The sequence below is a fragment of the Phlebotomus papatasi genome, chromosome 2 (assembly GCF_024763615.1).
Source record: "Phlebotomus papatasi isolate M1 chromosome 2, Ppap_2.1, whole genome shotgun sequence".
NCBI lineage: Eukaryota > Metazoa > Arthropoda > Insecta > Diptera > Psychodidae > Phlebotomus > Phlebotomus papatasi.
Genome location: NC_077223.1, coordinates 60,766,624 through 60,784,991, shown reverse-complemented (window position 1 = coordinate 60,784,991; position 18,368 = coordinate 60,766,624). Strand labels below are relative to the sequence as shown.

At 35.0% G+C, this 18,368-nt stretch overlaps 1 protein-coding gene across 1 annotated transcript in view; it reads left to right on the top strand.

Annotated features, from left to right (window-relative positions):
• The first annotated feature begins 677 nt into the window (after positions 1–677).
• LOC129801966 (ecdysone-induced protein 75B, isoforms C/D) overlaps positions 678–18,368 on the top strand; it is an 85,620-nt gene continuing 67,929 nt past the window's right edge. Inside the window, exon 1 of the mRNA XM_055847467.1 lies at positions 678–1,827. Within this exon, the coding sequence (XP_055703442.1) occupies positions 1,440–1,827 (388 nt within the window). The 5' untranslated portion in view covers positions 678–1,439. The remainder of the gene's footprint in view (positions 1,828–18,368) is intronic.

Sequence of the window (18,368 nt, the reverse complement as noted above, 5' to 3'; positions counted from 1 at the left end):
ATTGTATAATCTCTAAAGTACGTAAAAACTAAAAATTCATGGAAATTCGAGGAACAAAAAAGGTGGCCGGAATTGCAAGCTGGCCGGAATTTGGCACACTTACCCTATTAATTAATTTTTCTTATTTGGGAGATTTCAAATTTAGCTATAATATTTTTTATTATAACTTTTTTTTTTAAATATGATTAAATTTTTGAAAAGATTTTGGTAAGAGCTACTACAATTTGGCTTTAGAATAGATTCCACTTTCTTTCCATAGATTTTAGTTAAATTTATTGTATATGAACGCAATGTATACAACAAAAACATGCAATAGGAATCAACTTTGAAATCCCGGTTCTTCCCATAAGAATCAACGTCGCAATATATATGTTTGGCGTCTGAGGAAAAACCTTGAAAAAGGTGCTACGGAGCTGAACTTGGCAAAATCGAGCATCGCCCAATGCCACTGCCCTCTCTTGTTTTTCCTCTCTCAATTCTCTCTCTGTCGTTCTCTTGCTCTCGGCCTTGCTCCTGAGCACTCTGATAAGTGTTGCGGCACCCAAGTTCAACTCAGCAACCCTTCCCCACTGACCACCCCCTCGTGCCATGCTCGGTGTCCCTCGTGACCATTCGGGCGACACACACACGCCGCGGAAGTTGTGTGTGGTCGCGCGATCTCGGTTTCACTTTCATCCAGTGAGAGAAAGTACGTCGTGAGAGGCGGTTGTGCCGGAGAGACGTTCAGTGTCAGAGAGTTAACAGTGAGGTACAGTCGATGGTTCTTCTTGTGGTACAATTTTTCCAGACTTTTCCGCATTGTCTCACTGTATTGTGTATCTTTGGGAACTCCAGAGACTCCTTTGAGGAAGTTGTCCTGTGAGCTTCAAAGGTTCCAAAGTGAAAAGTCCTGTTATCAAGAAGTGTTCTGTGTTTTTAGATTTTCTGGGGTTCTCCACTAAAGATTATCTGAAAATTCTAACTAATATTCAAGTAGGCAGTGCAAGTGGACAGATTTTGTTGGAAAACTGTGAAAAATCCATCGTGATAAGGCCCATAAAGAACCATTTTTTAGACACTTCCTAGCCGTCCAGCCTTGACATTGGAAGAGTCCATATATCAAGGCTTCTCGTGCGTGATTTAACAGTGTCCTACAGTGTCCCATATTTAAATTTTTATCTTAATGTGTCTTCTTTTGTCTGCTAGCGTGGATTTTGTGATATTTCCGCGATCAGTGAGCTAAATCCGCACTGAACTGAGTTCAAGGTGGGTCATTTTTCGATGTGTATTGTGCGAGTGGTCGCCTTGAGGCAAAATCTACACTGCCCTTGAACTCTGCCAAACGTCCGGCTTACCAGGAGAGTTGTCCCAACATAGTGTTTTAGTGCGTAGAAATGAAAAAGAGGGAGTGTTGTAAAGTTCTAGGATCCCAAAGTGTAAAGTGACATCATTGGGACACAATGCAGAAAGACGAGTGTGAGGTGAAGACTGTTCTTCTCACCGATTCTAAGGTCATCCTGTCGCCTCGTGTAGAGTTCCACAGAGTCAAAATGCCAGAACCCACACCTCCTACCTCAGCCCCTCAAATTGTCATATCGAGGAGTCAACCGGTGGTTGTACGATCGGACACTCTTCCGCCACCACCTCCTCCTCATCAGGTTCGTGTTATTCGCGATGGACGCCTATATGAGGAATCAAAGGATCGACGTCCGGTCATTGCGGAGCCCACAGTTTTTCGGACACCCGTCGTATCTAGCACCAGTCAACCTATGCGACCTCCACCACCACCACCACCGCTCAAAGCCAAGACTGCTCCCGAGGAGCCATCCAGCTCCATTCCAGACCTAGGTAAGTGCCTTTTATATTAATTCTCACGTTCCAGCAACGTTCATAAAAAAAAACTCGTCTCAATGAATCGACTAATCCAGTTTAGCGATTCTGAGAAACGGTCTGAATTGGGTGAAGTGACATTATCAAAACAAAAACAACTTCTCCAGACGCTCCAGACAGAATCGATGTTCATATATACGCCAAACAAAGTGTACTTTGCAAATCGCTGAGATGTGGGTGAAAATTCTATGTGGAGGTTTTCCTTATCAGAAACAGTTGTCGTATTAGCCTAATTGGTTCACAGCATATGGATAGGAAATGTAGATGAAAGTGAAATATAAGGTGATGTTTTTTATTTAGAAAAGTTAGTTGCATTTACAAAAAAAAATAAATAAATAATAATAATAGATAGATATATAATTTATTTCATCAACAATGTCTTAATAGCGCGTTACAATAGGATTTTTGTGAGATGTTTGTGACTTTGCGTCCACCGCCGTCTTAGCGTTGGTGCCCAACCTCCAGAACAAAACGGTGGAAAAGCTCTTTCGTAGGTTGTATATGCCATGGTAAATTATTCATCAAATTTATGATAAAAAACACCTTGTAACAAAATCTTTTCACATAAAATCGTAAAGAAAAAGAAACAGAAAAATTTGGAAAATAAAATAATTTTTTTATTACCTGCACTTGAGGAGTGATAACTTATCGATATTATAGAACTGATAGTATCGTTAAATTTCTGCTTTTTACCCATTATCGGGTCACTTATTGCAACATTTATGGGAGAATGTGGGTGTCGATTAATATCTACATTTGCCACAAATAGTGCAGCTGTCATTTAAATTCCTAAAAATTGACAATTGATAGGGGGATGTGGCGCACCTTTGAATTGGGGTATCTCTGAAAAACGTATTTTTTCTCTTATTTTTAAATAGAAGTGAGCCTCATCATAATGTAATTTACTTTCACAATTGGTTTGTCAAACTAAATTATATTATATTATATTATAATGAGAATCAGTTCCTTTTAGTAGAAAAATCTCCATTACAAAAGTGTCCGAATTCAAAGGCCTCAACTTCCCTGTACTATCATTAAGAACTTATCATGTTATCCCAGACGTTAGAGCAGTTTGCACAAAAATTTCTTAATAAAAAGCAAATGATAGGTTTATATATTTAAATCCTAAAGAATGAACCGATAAAGGATTTTTAAAGATGAACTTCATGTTCTAGCAATTAACTAAATTAAAAATCGTAATAAATGCATACATGCATAGGTAAGACAAAATTTAGAAAAATAGATCAACTTTATTTGTATTTTTTGTGTACTGAAGCCACCTTTCGTAGTCCGACTTTTAATAAATTACCCTACGTTAATAATTTATCATAAATTCGAACTGTGTGAATAATTATATTACCAAATAAACAATTATTTTAATTTTTGTCGAAATAGAAACAGACAAATACTAAACGTCTGTTTTTCCGAAAACTAAACTTGATCCTTGAGATTAAGAATTGAGAGATGAGATATACAAAAAAATTAGGAATACTGCTCTCTTTTAGTTTAAGCGATAAAATTAGGTGAAGAAACAGCACATGAATGGGAATCGAACTCGTGATACTTAAATAAGTTTACTTCGTCTTTATTTTTATACCGAAAATAGACACAGACTTTTCTTCAAAAGTATTCAGCTTGAAAAATATGGGGTAAAAAGTCAGCTTAAATTATCATGTTATTATTAATTACATCGATATAATTGTATTACATATCATATCCCGTGTGGGAAGGAATTTCAGGCGTAGCTACTCTGGCTGCATCTACTAAAGGCTGAGTGAAGTCTTTTACCGCATTTTCGATTTCATTATCAGTTTTTAACGATATTTTTAAATTACAATTTTTATCCAATAGTAATCTTTGTAAGCTTTCCACTTTAAGCAGTTAAAAAAAATATACCGTGTTGGAAGAATTTTCAAAGTCCATTGTAGACCGCCCAGGAGTGCTTTTCCTTGGTGTGAATGCTTCTTCCTTGCTCCCGGAGTTGTTGGGCGAAGGCGGTGTATTATATTACGTTATTGTTATATGTGAAGATTGTCTAAATCACACATTCAGATCTTTTCACCGCGCTGGACTTGATCCGTCCAGGAGTTAACGGTCTTGTCTATTGCGCCGCTGAGATCCCCATACATTGAGGGTTTAAGATATGGAATAGGGTTTTGGCTTCACAATATAATTTTGAAGTATCAAAAATATGAAAAAGTAATTCAAGCACTGAGAAAAAACGTGGGTGCGATTAACTTTTTTTACTCATCACTTTAACACCTTTAGGTGTAGAAGTATATCAACATTTTTTAATGTTAATTTTACACCTTTTAAGGGTAAAATCAACATGAAAGAAGGGTAACTTTGACCCCTAATACACATAAAAAGCATAATATTTACACCAATTTCGGATCAATACTGCAGGGTAAAATTAACATTTCCGGAATGTTATTTTAACTTTTTCGGATTTCTCTCACCGTGTTATAGCAACTAACATCAGTACTTGAGTGAGTGAGCATCAGTCACCATGGACAGTTCACTCTCAGGAAGTTGAAATAAGGGTGGCAACCTTAGTTCATCGCTTTCCCTCTAAAAGTATTTAATTTTATTTAGGTGAGCCTCATCAGGGCTTACATAATGAATTGACACATATACTTCTTTTCTTTTAATTATTTTTTTCTAGATTCTCGAGAACAAACAATAATTAATAATTTAGTTTAAACTGTATTGCCTGATTCAGTCTATCTTATCAGAAGCATAAACCTATATTCTCTATGTCTTCTCATCCTTTTAATTTTTAATTTTTTTTTTGAAATTCAAGCAAGTTTTACAAAATTTTATTCTTTAATTACGTTTCTATTGTGGTAAATATTAATTTTAACAATATAAAAGAAAAGAATTTTCATATTATTTACCATACTGAGTAATGTTGTTCTATAACGTTTTTGATTCCTATGTTGCGTCAGTTATTTCCATCTTCTATTCTTTTTGAAATTTGACAAACTTATCATTTAAAAAATAGAAAAGAACGTCATATGGCCTTTTATGTTTGTACGTATTAAATGCCGTTACTTCTATTAGGGATTATATTTCTTTGACTTCGGTTACCAGTTACACTTTTTTATTGAAGTTGGGAGCCCTCTCTTATGTCTTGTGACCAAAACAACCGTGAGAAATTGGCTTTGTCCACCAAAACTCTACCATTCTGGTGAATGATGCGATCGTTCCCCTCGATAGTCGAGTGGCCTACATTTTTTTTCTGCACCCCAGACGGAAATCGAAACCACTTCCTCCGCCGCGACTTGTCCGACAAAGTCGAGAGGGCGCGCGATACAGAGGTCATCGCGGGATTTGCGATCTTCGCAAAGTGCACTGATCGCGCACTCGTTCAAGGCCACTAGAACTGTACGCAGACAATCTCGCGACTTCATGAGAGATATATGTCTCTTGAAATTGGTTTCTCAAAACGCCATTTGCAAATGCATCCAATGCAAAAAAAAATGCACTGGAATTGTATCATAGTTCACCCCTTCCATTGTCTCCCTCTCTCTTTTGTTATTTGCATGAGAATGGAATGGGGAAGAAGTGACGTGAAGAGGGGTCGGAAAAGGTATCGACGTGGAAACGAGGGGCGCTTGCGCAAGGACGAATTGGGTGAGTGTGTGAGTTGACAAGTGTTCCTCTGTGTCAAACACAGTCTCGTCTGACTCGATCCAAGGCCAGGAGCCCCAGAGAGTCACATTCACCGCTCTCCCAGAGTGGTAAATCCATCTCCCCTCCCTAAGTATAATTGCTAACATTCATGGGAACGCGTAGGAGGGTTTCTTGAGTCCAAAAATTCAAAACGGTCCTGAAAACTTAGGAAAACTGAACTCTGACCTACAGAATTCCCAGAATCCTGCTAAAAAAGACAGGAAACAGCCTGTGCAATTTTTTGGGGTAAACATGTCGAATGATACTAAAGATCAAGGTGAAGTCGGGTGAACTTAAAGCTTTTTGTCTCGTCGCGATAAAAGTTGTTCACCTAGAAATATGACATTCGGCTGCAGTTGGAAGGCGGAAATTGGTTATTTCTGTTGCGACTCTTCATGTTTAAAAATAAAAAAAAAATAAATAAAATAAACAACACCCAGCGAATGGAGGAGGACAAAAGAACAAGAAATTGAGATGAGTCGATAAATTTAACCCCAGAAAAGTCGGTGGAGGTTGAATTTCAGACGATACTGCAGCTTAAAATGGAACGATATGGGATATTTGTTTGTGGGCTTTGGATTATGAATGAGATCATTTCCAGTTGTCTTCTTACTGGAAAATCTGATTATTTGATTTCGGTATTTTTTAAACTTTACTTCCAATTGATTATATTCAAACCAGTCAGAGATAGATGGTTTTATTTGGTGTCAACCGGAGAAATAATTATTGATTAACTTATCGTATACTTCAGGAAAACAACACAGAAATGCATACTGATAAACTGTGACATAAATTAATTAAATCGTTTGTATAATTCTACTCAATTTCGAGATTATAATATGATAGTATTATTGCCATTATCCATGAAAAATACTAATTATCTCGTACAACACACTATTTCCTCTTAATCAAAGACACATTTCTTTTTAACTTTATATGAATAAATACGAATCAGGCTAAAAAGAAAATAGAGAAGAAGAAGAATTTTAGAACCAAAATAAGAGATTTAAAAACGTCAAATTCGCTGACTTTAAATTCTCCAAGGGGATCTCAGTGGCGCAATAGGCAAGACCGTTGGCTCTTGGGCGGATCGATCCCTGACTTGACTCACAGTCTTGTGAGTTCGAGTCATCGCGTCCTTCTCGGTGCAACGATCTGAATGTCTAGAAAAAAGAATTTTCACTGTGATAACGTTACTCTTACTAACAACGTATTACTAATGATATTGTTTAAGTTATTAACTTGTATTATATCTAAACAACCTTTATAAAACAGTAAAAATGATTAAACTTCTACAGTTATCAAAAACAAGTTGAAGAAATACCCTTAGTTTTATAAATTTTAAAAGAAAAAGTCAAAATGTGTGAAAAAAAAGATTTTCTCTAATTGGCTAAGTGCTCGATTTTCGTTTGAACCTCAATTTCGAGGTTAAAAAACAATCTGAGTGAAAAGTTACACATAGATGAAAATATAACTAATAAAATCCTCTATCAAACCCAATAAACAGATTGTTAGGGACAGTCCCAGTTTTCGAGATATTTTTGATTAAAGTTGCTAAAAAGTTCGATTTTTCCATGTTTTCTGACATATATGAGACTACAGCGCACCTAGTGTCAGTTGTGCGAACTCCATCTGTCCAAAGGATTATCAGGCAAAGGAGAACAAATGTCATGTCCCCATATTAAGAAATAAATCGGTTCAGCAGAATCGGAGATATAGGTACCCAAGTATCAAAAAACGGCAAAAACGGTTTTGCCTAGATTCCAGGCGCAAAAACAAAATGAAATCAAAATGATAAGTATTTTCGTAAATCGTTTGACCCTAGCAATAGAAAAAATAGCATGAGAATCCAGGGACAAAATCATCGTTGCACAGTGTTATAAATAAACAATATTTTAAGATGAAGAGTTAGGGTGAGTGTGCCAAATTCCGGCCAGCTTGCAATTTCGGCCACCTTTTTTGTTCCTCGAATTTCCATGAACTTTCAGATTTTACGTACTCTAGAGATTATACAATGCAAAAGAATAACAAAAAATGTAGCTTCGACAAACGAGATGACGTGAAAAAGATATTGGAAGAATTCCCGAAGGGCAAGGAACTATGAGAATGAAGGTGGCCGAAATAGGGCACCAAAGCTATGTCTATATTTTTATTCATTTTAAAATGTATTAAGAATGATTATAGAATAAATAAAGACGGTAAACTCTTTACAAGGTTCCAAGCAACATTCTTTCAGAAGAAAGAATAAAAAAAATCAATTTGTATTTAAAATATTACATTTCAAACTTGAGACTTTGACGCTTGCATGCAACTATGCCGAAATTTGGCACACTTACCCTAAATATTAAAATAATAAGATCAAGTTTCGGAAATTGAATAAAGGGACTCGAGTATTGAAATGAGTACCACAATCAAGACGATTCTATGGAATTTAAAAATTGTCATTTTGACGGATAGCAATATTACGAAAAGTGTTCTCAAATGTTTAGAGGTATTTAGGCTGTTATTTGGAGGATTTAAAATCGAATGATTTTTGATCACTTATCCAAGAAAGTGGCAGGTGAACTAGTTTTCGCATAATTGGCCCTTAGATTATTTCGTGATATTTAAAATCTTTAAATTTCGATATTCATCTTGGTCCCAGAATTTAGACGAAAGTCTTTAAAACATTTTAAATATTCGTAATTCGTATAGTCTCTAAAAAATTAAAGGAAAATGATATACGATAAAATGCAATTATCTTTCAGTATAAGATAATTCATTATTTTATTTGAGAAACTTCATAAAACCCCGTGAATATTGAACAAACGATTTTTGTCTCTAAGGATTTCTCAGTGATAGTGAGAATTTGACGGTCAATAATAATTCAGTTCTTACTTCCGACTTACATTAATCAAAGATATGCCCCTTCTGATTCTCACTGACGGTCCCCCAATCTTCGATTGATTTTCCTCTCTTGCTTCTCTGAGGAGCGAAGTTGGAGAGAGAATAGTATGACTCACCTACTCAACACAGGACTACTACAAATTCTCTCGCGAGACGGAAACACGGATGGGTTCCCTATGGAGTCGCCGGGACGCCAAGCGATTCAAGTGCACTGGAAGGGAGAGTCGGTCGGGATTCGGGGAGAGAGGCTGGCAGCCAAGGGCATCTTCGGTTGCCGTGACAACGCCCTTCAGTCTTCAGTCTCCAGTCTGCAAGTGCACCACAGAGAGGCATTCGGGAATTGCTCACGCTCCGAAGGCCATTGACTCTCTGCCTGCCATTCCCATCCCGGCTGCAGATGCGGGATTTGCAATCGACACTCCAGACAAACTCTCAGGTCATAAGCGTTGAGATTTTTAAAAGAGAGACTTAAAAACAAAATAACAAAAGGTCCAAGACGCTAACCACTCGACCAAATCTTCTATTAAAACAAAAGGTAGAATTTGGAAAGAACATGGATTAGGTATAACAACTTCGAAACCTGCAATTTTGTAAAAAAAAAAAGAATTTCAGATAAAACATATTGGGCTATCTCTCTTCAAGTTCATGTTATGAACTTTTTATTTTCGTTCCATAAATTCAACGAATTGGATTGATTTCACACTGTCTGATGAGCAAATTCGTTAATTTATTTATCGTATCCCAATTAACTAATCTAAACGGTTCTTGTGTTGATTATTTCCACATAAATATGTATACTGCACAGTGGAATATGAGAACTTTTGCTATGTCAAACAATTCTTTTTTTTTTCTTTTGGAAAAAGAATTTTCTCGATAACATCAGAAATTGACCCAAATTTAGCCACATTTCACATGAATCAGTGGACTTTTGGCCAAATAATCATGAGCATAAAAGCGTAAAGATAAATTGGAGAGGAAAACAATGTGTCATTTTCACAAATTGACCAACAATTAATGCGAAAGACGGCAGGACATGGAAAATAAAATTGAAGACATGTTGCTAGGTGAAATGTCAAAATTCACGCCATATCCCAGTAACGCAAATTCGGTGTTTGTACAGTAGTACGACAAGTAGTACTCTGTATAGTACTTGCCTTATGGAAATTTTAATGACCGTGACACAAGACGTTCCAGGAACTTTGTTCGGGGTTGAGTGGTGAAAATGCTGTGGGGAATTCGCAATTTTTGAATTTTAAAATAACGACATTTTTTTAATTTCAACTGACCAACGGTTTTTTACCGGTTTTAACCGTATTTTTAATAATAAATCTAAAATATATACTAAAATTAAATTTATTTGCATTTAAATTTATAAAATACAATTAATTAATTTAATTACAAATTTTTATGTTATTTATATCGTACTTTCGCGATTTTAGTGGCATTTTGAGCATTTTTGGGATTTTTTAATTTTTCATTACATAATTAGATAGAAAATTGTGTACATTTTAAATCCGGTTTTATCTTAAAAAGGTTTATACTGAACATTTTCCTTAATTTTAAATTTTCATAAATATTTTTGCTGATTTTCTTAAAAAGATTATTAAAGAATGGCGTTTCATTCATTCTAGTGATAAAAATTAAATGATAATTAGGCACAAAAAACTATTTCTTTCAATAATAATTAACTATTGATTAATATTTTATTAAAAAAAAGTGTTCTTGTATTAATCCATGCAAAGTGTCACATTTGTGAAAAATCTGAGTCAAATCTCCAGAAATATTATGTGTAATACTGGTATTTTCTAAGAATAAGAGTGGCATATCGCGCTAAAATAACATGTTTTGCATCAAAGATTCATTTTTTTCTCAAATATAGAAACTGTTTTTTGTTATGTTTTAGAAAGTTGTATAATATAAAATTATTTACATTTAAACACAAAAACAACGTAGGGAAAGACAGAAAATATGTCCAGGAAATGACATTTCTGTATCTCAATAAGTGACGGCAATTAAGTTACTTATAGAAATAAAAACAAAAAAATGAATATTTTAGAACGAAAGTTATGTGTTAAATATGAGCAGTCCAATCTAAATACTTGTAAAAAGTTCCACTTGAAATATTAATTATTAAAATATGAAAGAAGTATAATGTTTTAGGGTTGCCATCTCAATATACCCAAATGCAAAATGTGCTACTTAAATCGTGAAAGTGCGAATACCATACAAAATCGAGAAAATTTGAAAAATTTATTAAAATTAATTAGAAATTATGTTTTCTGCCGATGTTTTCCTAACCGCTTATGTCCGTCCTTCTCGTCATTTGACGTAAGTTTATAGTTGCTGGCTCTCAATAAATGCTAACTTGGTGCACTCCAGTTTTTCTGTAACGATGATACAAAATAGTTTTAAAAATCCCATATAAAAATATTTTCTTATTAAAAGTAAATAACGAAAAAACTATCAAATAAATTATTTTTAACATTTTAAAGACGATTGGGTCACCCGTGTGACCCGTAGATAAAATATTTTTTCCTGACTACCTAAAGTTATTTCTTTTTAATGTTTTGCCCTTTTTTTCGCTATTTCTTAACTTTACTCTTCAAAAGTTAAAATGAAAGGAGGGGAGGGAATGGGTAAAATCAGAGGCATGACATTTCCTATGTTTCCCATATGTTTCTAGCGCGCCGAAAAAATTTTGGGTTTATTAGCTGTTTTCTGTCAATGTAGAATGAATTAGCAAAAAATATAAATCCAAAATAAAAGCCAACTTAATATTGAATAGGCAACCGAAAACCCCAAATTAGCAACCTACGTAGTTTTGGAGATATCTCGTGAAATGTGTACGAAATCAGGGAAAAATTTACACTAAAATCGGTCGTATTTTTCAGAGCTAATGTCACGGGCAAAATTATTTGTATTCAGTTGTTAGTGAATGGATTTTGTTTCATTAGAATTTATTTTATAAAATTTTACTATGTAAAAAATTAAGAAAAAAGCTTACATTTGTGATAAGGTGCAGGTGACTGCACTTTCTGATAAATATTAAAAAATCAACAATTTTTAATAATAAACGACATTGAAGATCTTCAATCTAAGGGTAAGATGCATGAGATCTATAAGATCACCTGTAACTCATCCGATTGGGCTGAAATTTTACTATGTTGTAGTTGATGTCAAGACCTTTTCAGAACGTATCTATGTTTCAGTCTACGTCAAGCATTTACCTAGGCTCACAGTTTTATATTTTGAAATATTCATATTTTGGCGGCCTTTATTTTTTAGTCTTAATTATTTGAGACCTAAATGAAATATCTCAGTAATAATTAAAAATGGTGAAGACTTTTATTTTAAATATTTATTTACTTTTACATAATTGAAAAGATATAAACGAAACATTCATATATTTATATTCTTTATTTTTTAATCTTTGCGACAACGGTTTTTCAGATCCTCAAATAATTTGCTGTTATAAGCAAAAACGTTACTTTTCTTTTTCTTTGTTTGTTAGACCACATCTTCGAACAATAGTGCTGTCTTTTTGTGATGGTTTCAATATTGGAAGCGCACCGTAGTTCTGTATTCATGAGAGTATCATATTTTTTAAAGTTGTAGGAATTTAGAATATTTTTTACAAATGTCCAGCTATTTGCTATATTTAAGCTCAAAATTGAGCAATTTTCAAATTACTTTTTTTATATTCCAATTTTTTTAAGCAAAACCCTTTTGTGATTAGAAAGTTACTACGCTCATATACATTATATTTTTCATTAGAGTGACAATTATCATTCATTGGTATCGTCAGAAAAATTTCTTGATTTTTTAGGTTATTTTTGTCCCTATCATGTAGAGGTAAAAAATGCACCGAATCAGACTGTTAGATTTTACAAGATTAGATGTAAAACGTGTCACTGATTTTGATTATCGGTTTCATTTTCATTGTTCATTTTTGGTCAGTAAAAAGTATTTCGTCCTTAAAGGGTTAAACATAACACGCAGATCCATAAGGATTGAGGAAATACGATTATTTCATCCTTAATTACGATCTGAAACCCTAGAAAAGATACTTCCGGACAGAAAGTGTTTGAGAAATGAAAACATGTTGCCCTAAATTACCCTAAAAAAATTAAAGAAAAAATCCTATCAAAGAAATCCTTTTTAAACCCAATACACTTATCCATGGAGATTGAGGAAATTCTCACACCTTATTATAAATTGAATGTGGGGCCCAAAAAAGGCTTCCGGATGGAAAATGAATTAGAATGAGGTTAGAGCTTCCTAATGCAACCTTTTTTTCATCTACTGCCCAGATATTTTTTTTTCTTATTAAACAGCACTACTAACTTGAATTTGGGACTCTTCAAGAATATTTTATAAAAAAAATTTGCCTTGGGAGCCCCAAAAACCAAAGGACGCTCACTAAGCGTCACTTTTATATTTCAGTGTTTTTAAGACCTAAAAAATGAAAAACTCTACAGAATTGCAATCAAATTATCACGTACCTGTACTGCTCTCTGGAATCCTGCTGGTCAATTGCTTGAAAAAACACTAATTTATCATTTTTCACTAATAAAAAAATCACAACTCTGAGGATTCAGCCATCTGACAGACGAATCCGGAACAAAGTTCCAGGAACGTCTTGTGTCACGCTGTACAAATTTTCCATAACACAAGTACTATACAGAGTCCTACACGTCGTACTACTGTACAAACACCGAACTTTTGGTGGTGAATGTGGGGAAAATACCGTAGCGCCGCCGCATTGGTGGCCACCGCACAGAATTAAATTAGTTTTTGATGGTGACCACCACGCTCTGAAGAAATTGGGGGGTCGCCACCGTCAAAATTTTTCGAACCCAAAACTCTTTCGTTACTGGGATATTACCAAATTTTTATGTCAAATTCAAACAAAGAAAGTGAAATTATTCTCACTCTTTTGGAGATCAAAATTCACCGAAAAAAAAACTAAATAACTTAAATATCTAAATTTCTAATTGGGAAGTGTTTCTAATTTTACGAGAAAGGTTTCTCATAGAAAAAAAGTGAAAAAAAAATGGAAATATTTGGCGCTTGAGAGGAAACTGTGTTTGGTACACCTTTCCTCTCAAAACAAAAGCAAGCTTGAGAGGAAGAGGTGCAATTTTCATATTTAACTGTTCAGTGTTTTGGAGAAGGGAGTGGGGCATTAATAAAAATGTATATATGGTGAAATTGAGTCGATGAAAGTGAAACGTGACTTTCCATCGAGATTAATTGAAGCGGTAAATGAGAGAGATATATTGCTATTTGAGAAAAGTGATGCACCTTGGACCTTTCTTTACTTCACAGTTTTGACGAAGTCTTTGAGAAGTGTTCACAATGGCTTTTGTAACTGACAAATTGTAAATGAAACCATTAAAAATTAAAACCTTTGAACCTATGTTCAGTAAATATTTCTTCAATTTACGTAAGTTGATTGAGAACCAATTTGAAATTTTTCATTTAGTTACAGGAAATGTGAGGTTATGATTAAGATAACCTTCAGAGACGGTGATTAAGACTTCGAAATAAAATATTTGAGAAAGATAAATCAATTTTATCCAATTAATCCTAATTTAAACAAACTTGTGGTTTCACTCAGACCACAATTAATTAATTTTATCAATGTTCTTATAAGAAATCGCGGATCTAAGAATGAGAGGTAGGGTGACTTTCCATCCTACTACTCGAGCACATGATGTCACGCTCTAAAACGAGCAAAGATGCCACCCCTAAGTGACGAGGTACTCGAATACTGGTAGGTGGTTCGGTTACATTTTGGTAGTTGGAAACACGGGTTTTGACCTGGTTATGATTTATTCCTTTTTGGCTCTTTACGATTTTTTTGGGGGAGACCTGAGAAAGGGGACAAAAAATGCCCGAAACATAGTAAAGAGCCAAAAAGAAATAAATCATAACCAGGTCAAAACCCGTGTTTCAATTCAAAGTACTCGAATAGCCGGATCCGCCGGAGGAGGGCACTACTGATACCAAATTCCAATGGGAGATCCTATAAAGCAGAGGCGTGCAAGAACCGTTATGAAACCGAATAAACGTCAAATAAAACATGTACGTCAATGGTCAAAACGCTACTATACAAACTTATTTTGACGTTAATTCGGTTTCAACGGTTTTTGCACACCTCTGCTATAAAGGGTTAACTGATGCCAGAGAGTGATTCTACATATTTGTTAACAAATAGAACCTCCAGATTTGTTTAACTTTGACCTTCAAAAATTCGATATTGAAAAGTGTTTCGGTCATAGATGAAGAAATATCCACCTTAACAGCCTCGAATCATATCGAAAAACAAAAAAATATAAGAATGGATTTTAAAATACACAAATAAACACGATTTAGGAAAGACAAAGGCAGGGGTAGGAGGGAAAAGAAAAAGTCTGGAGATAATGTTCACTTTTGAAGGGTTACTGAAAACCGGGAATCAGTATACTGTTTGCGCTCTAGGAAGATAATAAAGATGAAAAAAAAGCGAATTAGTGGAAACTGGGGCATCACCGAACATATGGTAGTACCGAAGACTGATTTTTATTTTTAAATTTCATGGACTATAACGAGCATTTCTTCACTGGACGTGGACAAGTATTCCAATAGTATCTATGAATACATGTATGTGTCGTCCTTTGAAGTCTAATATCTAATTAAAAAATTGCAGTGTTCGGTACTACCCCGTGTTCGATGGTGACCCAGTTTCCCTTATATACTGCTCTCTTTTACTGATACTAATATACTGATTTATAGTCACAAATTTTCCTATTTGAATATTATAAATTTGAATTTATACTAAGTTTTACTGCTCGAACTCTACGGAGAGAGAAGCATTATAAGATAAAGTGCCCTTGCTCGACCGGTTCCTCGTCTGGACCGGTAGTTTTATTTATTCAATTTATTTATATTTGCTATAATATTTTGCGTATAATCTAACATTAATAAGGTCTATAATTCCATGAATAACACGAACCAGTGACAAATTTATAAAAATTTCCGAAATTGACCATTAAACATTCAAAAATTGACTCACCGCACCGGTCGAATCGAGGAACCCGGTCGGGTGAGGGTACTTTACCTTATTGCTCGAAAGCGCGTCGTGCGATTTTTTTTTCATTTTTGGATATAGATAACCCAGGCGGACATCTCGTCCATATACGAAAATCCCGTTGAATCATTCCTAATAACGGTTTTTCAATGTCAAAGGATAAAAAGGCACTAGAGAGTGCATTTATCAAGCGAATGCGGTCATGTTTGGGGTCGTTGAAAAGGTCTTGGAATTTCCTATAAAACTGAATCGGTTTTGAATCGGTATTGGACCGGTTCATAACCGATAACTAATTTTTTTTTTTTAACTTTTGGAGGATCTTTTGAGTGATTTATGAATCAATTCAAATCGGTTGAGAACCGATAAATGGTAAATGATGCGAAAGTACTTTTGCGGTATAGCATCTAAGTCACGAGTTCGAGCATTTCGCAAAGTCTTGGGCACTTTACCACCCCTTTTTAGATTATGATCGAGGTCCAAAAAAAAATAGAGATCTTGACTTCACAACCTTTAAGAAAATATTATTGAGAGTAGATTGTTTAAATTTTATCTTAAAGTTCAGAAAGACAATATAAACGGTTTGTTCTTCATAAAGGTCCACTATTGAGACAGTAATTATTTACCCTTCATTTCTGAAAAAAAAACAAAAATTTAATAAATTCTAATTCTTTAATTTGAATCTAAAACAATTGTAAAAAAAAGAAAATAAAAGCTAGTTAAAATTCTTAAAAATATCAGGCCTAATCATTGCTGATTAGCAGACTAATAATATTATCCTTCTGTGGTATCCTGGTCATAGCGATGTTATCGGAAATGAAATAGCAAATAAACTGAGAGAGATTCGGTACACATCAGGATTATATAGGCCCTGATCTTCAGAGTTAAAATAGTTACGGAATGTTACGGAAAAGTTTCGGTTAAAGGCTGTTGTTTCGCTAAGTCCGTAATTAAGGGATTAAGATTAAATTTAACTCCTCAATTCCTGTTAAATCTTAAAATAGGGGATCTTAAGGGAATTGTAGGTTTTTACACAGGACAATGGCCAAATTCACATCATGCAAAGTAGGTGTAGATGTTGCCTCAACTTGCTTGTAGGGATTGTGGACAGAGTCTGGAAACAGTAGAACTCATTTTATGTTACTGTTCCAAATTCTCAAGCAAGAGAAATCTTTGAGAAACTGACATTTTAAAGAATCTCAGCTAAAAGTTCTGCTCCTGGAGGATGTTCAAAGAGCGGCGCATCAAGACATTCTCCAGTTTAGCCAGACCGATATTTTGAACACTTTTCTTTTTCCAAGAAAATCCATTTATTTTCTGAGCTTCATCGAATTCTTTTTTTTAAGTCCATAACTCTGGGTAGGGGGAAGTGGAGCACCTTTGAATTGGGGCAGCTTTGAAATTGGGTTTTTTTTTCTCCTATTTTCAAATGGAATTCAGGCTTATCATGATGTAATTTAACTTCGCAATTGGTTTGTTGAGCTAAATTATATCATAATAAGGTCTAGTCTTATTTAAAAACAGGAGAAAAAGCTTAATTTCAAAGGTGCGCCATTTCCCCCTACTATGGACAATATAATATCTTAATACGTTTAAAATACTTTTCCGACTGTTTAAAATACTGTCTTAGTCAAAACACGAAAGTGTCCCATATATGTCCCAAACATCGCCGGTGTTCTCTGGTCTAACAAAATGTTAATTGTGGGCGAGAAGCACAGCATCATTCTGCAGATCCGAAAAAATATTCTTTAGGTTCACTTTAGAGAAAATTTATTCATGTTGACCTGTAGGAGTAGGGTATGTGTGTATATGATTTAATCATCATTACAACATTGACACTCTGTGGAACAATAATGGGTTAAATTGAGGAATGGTTGTTTTAGGTACTTTAATCATTTATGTTTTAATTTTTCTTCAATTTGAGTCAACAATATTTAAGATACAGTAGTGTTTTATTATTACTTAAAAATCTTCCTCGATAATTTACTTATATATTTCTTAAACGTTTTATACATGTATATAATTAGATAGGTATTTTTGTATAAACTTTCTAAATGAAACTTAAAATTCGAGCAATATGCGAAACCGCCCTGCGTATCTGTGTTTCTGGTTATATGACTTTTTCTTATTCACCCTTCATCACCCCTACAATAAAAGACTGTGTCATCCTGGCGCTCCCTTCGTACTTTGAGAACATTTTCCTGCAGGTGTCTTCCCCTTTTCAGGACTCGAGGGAGAGAGATAGAGTCACAGAGAGTAGCAAGTGCAATGCACTCTGCCTGCACACACATTCAATGCACTTACGATAGTGCCTCCATCGCCCACAAGATGGCCCGACGTGCCTCATAACTCTGAATTTTCTGGTTTCTCTCTCTCTCTCTCTCTTGTACCATCCAATTTGCCCACATTTTCCTCAGCCAACGACAATTTCTTCACCTTTTGTCCGTTTTGACCTCGTTCGGCGTGCGCAGTGGTGGGGGAAGGGGGCGAATAGCGACCTCTCTTTCCCACTCATTAGGCTTAGATTGCGGGCAAAAGCGATACCAGCGCGCTCATGGCCTTGACCGGCAATAACCCCGTATCGATCGAAGGGGAGCGTGTGGCTCAGCAACCCCGTTTTATGTAAGTGGGTTGGGGCGCATTTCTAATTCTGGCCACATGGGTGCCTTTTCCTTCAACCAACAACCAAAGCAACACCATCGATTGGTTGAAGATGTGGGGAAGTGAGGCAAGATACTAAAAGTATCACGAATGACGCATTTTCTGGGGGGTTTTTTGTGACTTTTTCGAAAGGTCTTTTTTTTTCTATTTCAATTTCTACTTTTCTGAGGTTTTCATCAGTTAATTACTGAATTGAATCTAATTCAAA